The sequence below is a fragment of the Sitophilus oryzae genome, unplaced genomic scaffold (genome assembly GCF_002938485.1).
Source record: "Sitophilus oryzae breed Bouriz unplaced genomic scaffold, Soryzae_2.0 scaffold_178_pilon_pilon, whole genome shotgun sequence".
NCBI classification, from domain to species: Eukaryota; Metazoa; Arthropoda; class Insecta; order Coleoptera; family Curculionidae; genus Sitophilus; species Sitophilus oryzae.
The window spans coordinates 100,839-113,610 of NW_022146490.1; the positions used below are offsets into that span (position 1 = coordinate 100,839).

Sequence of the window (12,772 nt, forward strand, 5' to 3'; positions counted from 1 at the left end):
CTCAGAGCTTTGACAAAAACTAGTATCTGAGACTGATTTACAGAGGTTAGTTCTCCATCTCCAGCACATTCAGTGATGAGTTGTTCTGGTGTTTTCCTATTTTCCCAACAGAATCTGCATTCGCCGTTGTTTCTCAGCTTTATTCTACTGTTATTTGGGGAGAAAGTGTCCTGTCCGTGAGAATTCAACGATAGCTCTTACTTAAATGAAGGAAAATCTTCGATTTTTCTCGGTGATAAGTTCTGAGAAATTTTTGTGTCTTAGACCGTTGGAGGATACCCATTCCAGGTAACAGATGGAGTCTTCCAGGTGTTCTGTTTTAAGCATCGTTAGTGGGTACTTATCCTATAGCTCTGGAAAAAAAAACATTCTAATGAGTAAATCGACCAAGAGAAACAGCACGAAATTATTTTGAAGTTTGAAAAATATCTACTAGAGGGCACACCTCTTAACCAGTCAGATAACGGATATATTTTTCAAAAATATGTATATGAAGAGGTATTTTAAACTTTTGTTATTGTAATCTATGGAAAACGTATTTTTTGGTAGTGTAAAAGTGGTGAAAGATTAAACTTGCTTTGCTTAAGGTATTATTTGGGTTGAAAGACTTAAACAAACTAGAGCTTTTCTTCCCTGTTCCTAAAAATCTGCAATGCAAACTTTGTCTTCATATGTTTTCCTGCGTTTAAAACAACTAACTTATTTTTTAGAAATCACATTTTTTATAATGTCAAATTGAAATAATTAATACTTAAATTATTATCTGTTATTACAATTATTATAATACTAATATAAGGGATGAGCCTTTAATAAGTGCAAATATTTTTAGCGCTGGTAAATCTGGACAAAAGGAACATATTTTTTCAAAGTCCAAATAACCAAGTTATTTTACTTTCAAAATTTCAAAAAAAAAATTTTTTTGCTTAAATTCTGAGAACCGCTGGATTTTTTCCGGGTTCTCTTTTTTGTAAATTTACCCTCTATGTTGCCATATTATCGAGAAATTATGTTTTTTAACTAAAAACAAAAAAAATCCGAAAATTTGTTCAAAAAATTACAAATACTCATCCTGTATAATTAGTCACCATATATGCTTAGGATTATTATAATTCTGACTTCGCTTTCATTAAATCACCAGGTATAATTTTAACATTAGTATTTTATACCACTGGATTATATGATACACTTACCTAACCTCTAAATATATTTATCTCTTTTTCAGGTTACTTTTGGCACATTACAGATATCCACTACGATGGACATTTCAATTCAGTGTCCGACATTAGAAAAGGTAAGAAATATACTGTTTATTGTATGTACTTTCTCTTGTATTAAATTAAAATAAACTCAAAAAGCATATTATACAGACTAAATGAAGAGCAGACTTTCTAGATGCATTTTGTCCATTTTTTCGAATTTTGGCAAACAAAGAAAAACTGCCACGCGTTTTGGCAAGAAACTTACCGAAAAACTAGTATACTTGAATAATGGATAAAAATCATAAAAATATTACACCTACGTGTGAAAAAAAATCTAGTTTTGATGATATCTGAAAAAATTGAAAAAACTACCCAAGTAGCAAAAAGAAATTCTGAAAGGATTGAATTATTTTATAACAGTCGAATAGCGTTGTCTTAAGGACTGCTTGATTTTATTAAGCGTTTGGTTTCGACCATTCTGTTTTTTAATAAAAGTTGTCATATTAAACTATTTTCTAGTGGTTTTTACAACGTATCCTATAACGCATTAAACGATAATTTCTTTTAATAACACTTAATAAGACAATGCTATATGATAACAAACATATTATTTTATTAGACTCTTATACCCACCATGTAAAAGTTCTATAATATTCATATAACTAGTAGTCACAAAATCATATAATAGTTACTTAAACTTGTCTTATTAAAGTTGTATTACGTTGTATGATAGAATGTTTTCTTGCGTTAACTACGGTGCTGTATACAACACTAGTTATATAGCCTTATATGATAAAATTGTGATTAACAAAATAAATTCGCTGTAATATCTGCATTATAAAACTGGTAATGTATAATATAACCTCATTTTAAATTAAATGGTATACGTAGTTATTTATTTTGTTATTGTTGTTGTTGCAAAAGTAATATCTACGTACGAGTATAATCAATCACAGCTATTATGAATTCTGGACAAAGTTGGAAAAAAGTTAACATACGCAGTGGTAGTTATAAAGAGCATGTAAGAAAAAACTCATCGAAATTACGGCAAATAATCCCGAGAATTCCCTGGGTTCCCAAAAGCCAAAACCTCTCGGGTTGTCTGGCTTCTTCAAAGCATTGTTGCCACGTTGATGTAAAAGTTTTACTGTAGTAATGTTTGTATTGTTTTATTGTTGTTTTTCCAAGTCCTTAGGTTGCCGCTCACTCGTCGGGCATGCATGAAATGCATTGCGTGCATAAATCCATGAAAACCTGATCATGTTTGTTAGTTTAAATACTAATCAAATGAGATTTGCCAACATCCATTTGTCACAAATCTCAATATGTCAAAAATAGTTCTATAGTGCCTGGAAATTCTGCGTAATGATAGATATTTATCTTATACCGTTTTATTTTACCACAAAGACTTATTTAAGGGATTCATTTATAATAAAATGGTTGCATTATAATTCGCCATGTTTAAGGCAGAATTTTTGTATGGCCTATGGCCGCCATTATATGAAGCAAAATTAAAAACATCAAAATAAATTGTAAAATGTTTTTTTTGAGAACTATTTTGTGATAAGATTCCCACATACAGTAATAAACTGTTTAATTAAATTAAAAACAAGAATTTTTGAAAATTTTATTTTATTTTATTGTTTAAATTTATACGTAAACCTAAATCGAAATTAAAGCGCTTTAATTTTTTGCCAAATACATACCTAATCTACCAGTAAAATTTTCGGCGCAACAAAAATTTTCCCTACTTTTCAAACCCTATTAATGATTTTTTATATTACATATTTGTTGTACCTTTTGGCTCTACCCGCCATTTTCACCGTCGAGTAAAGTCTCCTTTTTAACAATCCACATCCTCTAGATTCATTTTACGACACGCTTAAAATATAATTTGCTCCTAATATTCATCGGTAAAAAATAAAATACTCTTTTACCTCGCTAAATGATCAAATGTTTTTATTGTTCTGTTTCTTAGATGTGACCACGTAATACACAATAAAACTAGTTTTATAATAGATATATAACGCTATGTAAAATAGTTGCATAAGAGTTGTATACCCTTTTTATAGAACTTCTATACTACTAAACGGTTGTATAAAAATGGGCCTTTTTTGGTTGTAAAGCTATCATATTACGGTCATATAGCACGTTATATGAATTGAGGTATCCTATAAAAATTATCACATAGCTGTTTATACAGCCTTTATAAAATAAAATTTGCTACTTGGGTATGACGGTCCTTTAGACGTGAAATATCTCTTTAGTTTTCTGCTACCACGGTCCGTATCCCCAACTACCTACATGGTCTCCAATCGTAGTTTAATTTATTTTTTTAAGTAGTATTATTCAAAAAATAGAGGAGTTGTAGTTCAAAAAAAATCTCTTCATTTGGCAATGACAAACAAGCAACAGTATATCCACCGCACACAAGGACATACTTCTGTTTATTTGTCTACCGCCAATGGACATACAGCACACAGAAACTCTAAGGTATTCTCCCCATTTAATTCGAATGGGATAAAATGTATTTAACATGTCGTTTCTGGCATGATATTGTAACTCTGTACTCTGTGTATGTAGTTTGCAATGCCACGTTTCGTTGAAAATCTTAAAAAATGGTTAAAGTGCATTTAGTAAGTCTGCTCCTCAAATGTAATGTCTGTTAATATTATTTGTTTGTCATTTTGATGACTGGCCTATAATCTTAGATCGTTTTTATATAAAGATTACCTAAACTTTAAATCATTTTATGTAATAGAAGTCTCAAGATTATAAAAACCTTAACGACTTTAGCCAAGTTGAACATAAATTATAGAACGTAATCAAACTGAATTTCATAACGAAGAAAAATGTTTTACCATGAAATTTTTCTAATTACGTTCTAACTAAAATACATGTCATTCCCAAGCCTCAGTCTTATTTTAGCTTTAATAGGATTCCATAGATAAAAATGAAAAGGAAGCATAGAAACTTGACTCATCCAATTTAAAATGTACCAGATTATAGAGGAAATACATTTTTATGTGAGCTCGGCAATTTTGCTTTAGAACGTTCATTTCCTCGGAGTAACGTTATATCTACGTACTTAATCTAGTAAAGTTTTTATTTTACATATTTGATATTACATTGATATTGCTTATTAAGGTTTCTATTTTTATCTTGTAGTTTACCTGAATATTATAAAAAAATTCAAAATTTTGCTTAATACTGTTTCTTTTTTTTGAAAAAATAGTTTATGAAAATATAAAAATAAACAGAAACTACGTTACTTATGTCATAATACAAGATGTTCCAGTTGAAATATTGGGGCACAATATTGCGCCATGTATATATCATGTATATTCTATAATACCAGGTGCGTCTCAAAATTAGCTCACCCCTATAACTTTTTTATTTTTTCAGATAAAAAAAACGAGATTTAGAATGTTAATATATGACATAAATTAGGATTGATTGACGTATTCAACTGTTTTTGTTCACTTCCTGTTTCACCGCAAATGACCATAACTTTTTATTTTTAAAGGGCACCCTTGGTATATTTTTACTTTATTCGGTAGAAAATAACACTACGAGTAAAATGACATTTTATATGTCAGCTTCTGACATTTTTCCTGCAAAAAAATCGTACTTTAAATTTCAATCTAGCATGGCTGTGTTAAAATCACTAATTTTTAATACGTAAGAACCCTTGGAGAAATAAATTGGATCGCCAAATGTTTTTCGTTACTTGTACAGGCCCGTTAACAGATGCCTAAATCTTAGTTTTAATATTATCTCAATTTTTTCAAATTGAACAAGTGTGGCTCGTTAGCATATTTGAAAAAAGCATTTTTTACGAATAATTTGGTACCACACACTTGGTATTTCGAGTCAAATTGTCGTTATGAACCGCACGTTACAATTTCAAATAAACCATATGCGAAAATGTCAAAGTTAACATAAGTCGTCACTCTATTCAGAGTGTCATTTTCTATCGAATAAAGTTAAAAATATACCGAGGGTGCCATTTAAAAATCAAAAGGTGTAGTCATTTCCGGTGAAACAGGAAGTCACCAAAAATAATTGAACACGTCAATAAATCCTAATTTATGCCATACGATATCAAAATATTAACATACAAATTCTCGTTTTCTATCTGAAAAAATAAAAAAGTTGTAGGGGTGAGCCACTTTTCAGATGCACCCGGTATTCCGCGTCCGGCTGCCTAACTGGAATTTAAATTTCCCGCTGCGGATTCAGGTGGTAGCTCTGCTGTAAAAAATGTCAAGTTGCCACATTTATTTATTTATTTCCGAACATTGTCATTAGTTTTGACACTTTAGTTTTGTATTACGAGTTTTGGTTTAAATTAATTGTGTTGTGATACTTTAAAAAATTTTACTAGCAGACCTTGCAGTCGAATATATTCTTTTTAGAAACTCTTTTAGTGCGAAGTGTACAAGATAGCTTAATAGCCGTTGCAAAAAACTTACCGCAACCTTATTAGAATATTTTGAACGGGAAAGCGGTAATAATGGCCCTTTATGTCCCTTAAGTGCTGTTATAGAGGTGAGTTTTGTTGATGGAAATAATAACTTTATATATTTCTAATTAATAATCATATCACATTAACTCAACGACACTATCTTAAAAGACAAAGCAATTGATAAATACAGAGCCAAATAACTTTTTTTTTGTTTGAAAATGACTGACAGAATATATCTCAGTTATTTATATTCGCTGATTCTTGTCTTTCTTGATTCTGCTGTTAAAGAAAAAAACATATTTGGTTATTATATAAAACCTATGTCAAGTAATTTGCCTTTACAATGCTCTTTTCTTACACGACTATATATAAAATATCTCCCAGAGATATTCGCCGATTCTCAATAAATCAGTCGATCACAAAAGAAGTTGAATTGTCAGGAATTTTAATCGGAAAAAAAGATGCTGGAAATATCCAGCAGGAAAGGTCAGCAAGAATTCGGTAGTTTAAGCGATTTGCATCACGATTCGGATGCGATTCGACTTTTCTATTCTTCTATTTCGTTTTTTATGCTTTCATTTGGTAAAAGTATGTCCCTCGCTGTTTTTTTGTGTCGACAGATGCAGTTTTATAGAAATTTTGAAGAATACCGTCATATAAATCTGCTATAAAGTTCATACCAATTAATCCTGTAAAAATTAATCTTTTGAATTAAAATATATTTTTTTTTAATCTTTTAATTCACCTGATGAACCCTCGGGCAGCCGCGTACTTTAGAATCACACGACCGGGCGCGTAGGGTATTCCGTACCACATTTATATTTTATAAATATTCTATAACTTAATAGTTATTTTTTATACAAAACGATAAAATGGTATTTTATCGTCGACCGAAAATATTAATTCACGAGCGATGAAATCGCGGGTGAATTAATTTCGGGATACGATAATGCAATTTTATCGTCGTGTATAAAATAATACTTTTTTCCTTAGCGAGTTACGTTTTAAAAAATATTCAGAAATTAATATTTCAAGGAATGTATTACGAGTAGAAAAAATATTGTGCTGGGTTGGCGTTGGTTTCTATGTAATTTGACAAAAAAAATATAAACTGTCTCTTTACTTGTCAGTTTTGAGTCAATATTTTTTAATTCTTTTTCGTTTCGATTGCTGATTGAATTGGAGCCAGAAATGGCTCAAAACGAAATAAGTAAATTACCAGCAGACATTCAGGTTGAGGCGACAAACGCCATATTCAAACTACTTCCATTTAAATCCCGAATATCTTGTGAAAAGGAATACAAAAATTTTCAAAAATGGAAGCAATTAAAAAAAATGCGAGAAGAAATAAAGTTTTTAACCTATCCTCGCTGTTAAAGTATCATTTAATCTACTCTTGCGGTTAAACTACTATTTTATCTACTATTTTTGATAGATATAAGGCAATTTTAACAGTTGCTATTTTCTTTATATTTTTTATAGTTTTTCCAAATATTATCCAGTGCATTTAATCAAACATTAAGCTCTACAATACCATCGTGTAGCCCCAAGTGTTACACTAATGCCATCACTTGTTCCTGTTAATTTATTTATTCCGCTGTATATTTAATAGGTTGTTGGAGGCCGGACTACGACGGCAGTTCGGGATCTAGGGCACAAAGGAAGCCCTTAGGACCCTACGGCGACTATAGCTGCGACGCGACATGGGAACTCATAGAATCGGCGTCCAAAATGATGATGACCAGACAGAACGACAATGTAGAGTTCGTTCTGTGGACAGGGTGAGTGTAGAGAACATATCTTATTACTTGTTTGTCAATAAATTTCATCTTTTAGTAAATAATACGAAATATATTAGGAAAAAATTACTTGAATTCATTCATTAGTTGTACAGGGTGGCGCCTCTCATACGCCGCGGAAGCTCCAAGGAGAACGGTAGTTTATATCGAACATGTTGTCGACAATAGTTGGTCGAGTTTTGTAAACACTGTTTTTAACATATTCTCATAAAATCAGGATCATTTAATCACGGCATATAAATCACACGACAGGCTAACTCTGCCCAGATTCCGTTGTTTAAAATTTCTATAAAATTTGACCTTGAAAACACCATTATGGGTGCCGATTAAGGGCCGGATTAAAACGTATCAAAAAATTTCCCAAAAAATAAACTATTGATAGACAGGGTCGTATTAAAAAAAATACTGTAATTGACTGAAACTGAATCTTATTTACACAATACTTTTATCTAAACAAATGAATCGTTAACCACGCGTACTCATCGAAAAGTAAAAATGAATAAATCAATTAAACATTTAACAGTAGAGAATAGACAATTAAAATTAAAAAACTTGCCAGGAGTTACAAACAAGAATTAAAGAAATACCCAATAAAATATCTATTGAACAATCTAAAGAGGCTACGTAGAAATTATGTCCATCAATGGACATAGCAAATTTTGTTAATTTTCAAATTGAACAAATTAACAAATCAGCTAAAGGAAAACAAGTAACTGATGAATTTTAATATAAATGTTTGGCTATATATACTTTTCCGGGACAAAAATATACGCCGTCAAATTTGACAGCTCTCAAAAAAATGTCATAGTTGTCCGATTTTGATAAAAATCGATATATAGGATGGCCATGGGCTAAAATGAAAGATAAAAATTGAGCTGTCAAATTTGACAGCTGTCAGAAAAATTTCAAAGTTGTCCGATTTTGATAAAAATCTATATATAGGATGGCCATGGGTTAAAACGAAAGAAACAAAAATTGAGCTGTCAAATTTGACAGCTGTCAAAAAAATCTCAAAGTTGTCCGATTTTGATAAAAATCGATATATTGGATGCTCCCTACCTCATAGTCGGTTTTCATTTTATTTGTCTCACATTTGAACTGTTAAATTTGACAGCTGTCGTTTTTTTGAGTTCTCCTTTTTTAATGAAAATCGATATACATATTATTAGGATGCCCATAGGAAGTTATTTAAGAAAAAGAATTGAGTTTAAGTGTTGAGAAAAAAACTGAGAAAAAAACCTTTTTAAAAACAAGCTTTTATTTAAATACATTAAAAAGAAAAAAATAAACTTTTTCTTTAAAACTTTTATTATGAACTTATAACGTCATTACACAATTTTATATTATATAAAAGCTTGTCGCGAGATTTCAGTGTACAGTTGCACTCATAAAAATCTGGTACGACAACTTCATCTTGTAATTCCAATATCTTGTAAACCTATCATTATTCCCATCCAGGATAAATTCATCTAGTTTAGAAGAACATTTAAAAAACTTTGTGTCCGAATATTACACACGGGTACTGAAAATTGCCAAAATGAATCTTATTAAAAACGGCAGACCTCATAAAAAACAACGAGACCTCTGTTCTTTTCTTTCTGAATTGTCATGAGCTAGCTATCCATAAAAATTAAAAACAGATACGGATAACCAGAAAAACAGTAATTTACAAAATGAATCTCGTTTGTCATTTTGCAGGATACCGAATAATAAAAATTACTTTGAATGCCGTAGACAATGATTGAGTATTAAAACTAAAAGAATTTCGGACTTCCATTGTACTACTAAATTACAAAAACCAAATGTATCACACAATAAAACTAAAAAAACAAAATATATCACTCAAAAAAAGAATGAAATAAATTAAGCCGCACGCTACTGACTCAAAGCTGCTGTAACTGTATGTTGTCGATGACAAAGACTACGACTGACTACGACACTGGTTAATTTCTGTTGCTGGCACACATAATGACGGCGTGCGCAAGGATATGCGCGTAGCGGTCCCGCCAAAGTGAGTCGGCCTGCCGTGTGATTTATATGCCGTGATTTAAGTATTCCATTAATTGGTGAATGCACACTAAATAGGTAATTAGTCTCCGTTGGATTAACGAAGCAGTGCTTACAAAAAATAACTATTTTATTTTGTAGGTTTTCTTACAGGTGCCAAATACCAATAGGCATTTTTTGAATAAACTATATTTTTATACTCTTTGAATACTACTCAGACAGAAATAAAATATGTATTTTTTGACATTTTAAAAAAAGTTTATTTTAGTTTATTGCGCAAATTTAGAAAAATTCTTTACCTTACGATAACATGTCTAAAAACGCTTTACCAATATATAAACTTAAAAGTGACTTGGAAGTCGAGATATTAATTTTCAACTCTATCGAAACTTTCACCGCCTTCCGCTCTTTTTTCGTTGTAAATATTGATATATACTTATGGCGTGTAGAATTTGGGACGTAATTCCGCTTTTCCTGTCATTAAAACTTTCTTAAACTGCTTATTAAACTTCACCTGCAAGTTGAAAAACTTTATGAAAGAGTCTGCCTGCCAGTTTGTTGGTACTTTCCCGACGTAACTAGTTAAAATGCTAGCAGAGAAGTTCGGTTCGAAACTGAAAGTGCCATAATGGAACTATCATACAGAAACAAAAGTAATTTGTTTATTGAAGAAATAATTTACCCATATCAATTTCTAACTTTACTTTACATATAATATAGACCTTTGATACAATGTTATTATTTATTAGCAGGCTTTAGTTATTTTTATTTTTTGCGCTAAAACGTTCGATTAAAATAAATTACAGGGTGGTCCGAACTGTATTCCGGAAACTTCGGCAGTATATTTTTTCGAAATAATTTCTGAAGTAACGTCAATTTTTAGAAGAAAATTGATGTCTGGGAGTTTTTTGGTATGAGAAATTTGATTTTGATGCCAATATGACTCCTATTTGTAGGGGGCGCCACCTACATCTGTTTTGACTGTTTTGAAGAGTAATAACTTTTCGTCCTGTATAAAACTACTAGGTGAAAAAATATACATTTTCGTGATTTTCTACGTAAAAAATGTCTCTTGGTAAAAATCGCTACGCGCAACCGTTCTCAAGATACTTAGAATGGAAATAATCAATACATGTCATTATTGATAAAAAATAGGGATGCACGATTCGAATCGATTTTAATCGAAGATCGATCTCTTTGCCGAAAATGTCGATTAAAATCGATCGATTTTTATCAAACGATCTTTTGGTAGAATCGATTTTTTTTCAAAATCGAAGATCGATTTTATTTATACATTTTTACAGGTTTATTTATTTGTTAGAATAAAAAAAACACTTTAGTTTTGCTTGAATATTTGATTCCGGTGCATTTCTAATAACAACTCCAAAATTCCGCCATCTAGCAATGAGAAATTAAGTGTAAGTGCTCGCTACCGCATGCGCCGATGTCTCTTTACCACTTTGATATTAGGTGTCAGATTTTTGTCGGTGATTCCCATATTTTTATATTTCAGATAACAGAATATTTTTTGATATTAGCTTCTTTCCAACCGACTGATATATCAAAATTACAGAATTTACCGGTACATATTCTGTGTCAAAATCATCATAAGCATGCAAAAAGCCGAATAATTATATTTTAACATTGTCATAGTATTTTTAATTTTTACAAGTATGTCTCGGTTTGTGGGTGTTTCTGATTCAGTTCGGGATGACTGTTATTCAATTTCAATTTTAAATGTGTTAATAAACGGTTTTACGATTATTATGTATCTAATTTTTTTATGATTATATCGTATTTTTATTATACCAGTACACCAATACATTCAGAATCGAATATCGATATTTAATAAGATCGATCTTTTGTTACCGATTTTTTTCTGGATCGATCTTGTTATGTCCGATCTTGAATCGATTCAAAATATCGATTTATTTTATTTTTGCGACATCCCTAATAAAAAATAAACATGTTGAGTAGATAGTTATTTAAAGAAACAAAATACGAGTAGCGGACAAAGGGACCAAAAAACCCTACATATATGCTTATTCTCTGCATTAAGTTCATCAGACCGAAGGGAACAGCCATTCGACGACCGGTTTCGGAGATTTTTCTCCATCGTCAGGCCGACTTTGCTGTAACCCTCGATCTGACCAACGAAAAGAAAAGAATAGCATTTGAGTACAAAACGTATTACTATGGCGAGAGTGCTAGACGCTCTACGCCATCTAGCGGGAGAACCATTACTAGTAGGGTTTTCTATCAAAAGACCTTTTTTGCGTAAAAAACTCGCAAATTTATATTTTTAAACTTGTAGTACTAGTAGTTTTAGTACTAATAGCTAAATTTACGCAGGTACGGACGAAAAGTTATTAATCTTCAAACCAGTTAAAAATATATGTAGGTGGCGCCCTCTACAAGTAAGAGTCATATTGACATCAAAATCAAATTTCTCATGTCAAAAAAAATTCAAACACCAATTTTCATCCCAATATGAATATTATATTTTTATGATATTTTAAGAACCGAATTTAATAAAATTTGGGGTGCTGCAAAAAAATGCAAAATATGTTTAGCTGAGGGCTTTATCATTTCACTTTCACAAAAATCAAGAAAAAATACGGGGAGAGTGAAACTACCCCCTTTTATAAACTTTAGTAGAAATATTTTCCAAGATCACCGACCAATAATTTTTTTCATAAAATGACCCTTCTAGTATTTGCTACATTTTTTTGTCTCTTGTAAAAGAACGCCCCATCGCATAATTTCTGAGAAAAAAAATTTGAGAATTTTTTTTCCAAAGCAGACCTACAAAATATACAGGGTGTTCCAATATTTCGTGGACATAGAAGAACTACGTATTTTTTTTAATCAAAATAAGTTAATTGGTCACAATTTACTTCTATACAAAAGTGCTTCGTTTGTTCGTTAGAGGGCATCAATCAAAAATAAATTCGAACGTTAATTAATTGGGGTGGGGGTAGTTTTTACCCTTCCCGTTTTTTTTTTGATTTTTGTGAAAGTCAAATGGTAAAACACTTAGCAAAATATAGGCAACCCAAATCTCATTTAAACCGATGCGATGTTTCAAATTTCCCATTTCATAGTCCAAGAAAATAGGCTTTTAACTACGAAGCTTTGGTAAAAACTTGAATTTTTGATATAAGTTACTTTGAAAGATCTAAAAACGAATTGTGAAAGATTTTTTTAAATTCATCCACCGGAAGGCGTGAAATAAATAAATAAATTTATATTTTCAAAATTTCGGAGAAACGGTAAGAACTAGAAAAAAAGGGCAATTA

General features: G+C 31.0%; 1 protein-coding gene across 1 annotated transcript in view; it reads left to right on the forward strand.

Moving 5' to 3' along the window:
• The first annotated feature begins 1,211 nt into the window (after positions 1-1,211).
• The window catches only part of LOC115882617 (acid sphingomyelinase-like phosphodiesterase 3b), a 185,960-nt gene continuing 174,399 nt past the window's right edge, over positions 1,212-12,772 (forward strand). Inside the window, exons 1-2 of the mRNA XM_030900810.1 lie at positions 1,212-1,291; positions 7,280-7,448. Coding sequence (XP_030756670.1) covers positions 7,399-7,448 — 50 coding nt within the window. The 5' untranslated portion in view covers positions 1,212-1,291; positions 7,280-7,398. The remainder of the gene's footprint in view (positions 1,292-7,279; positions 7,449-12,772) is intronic.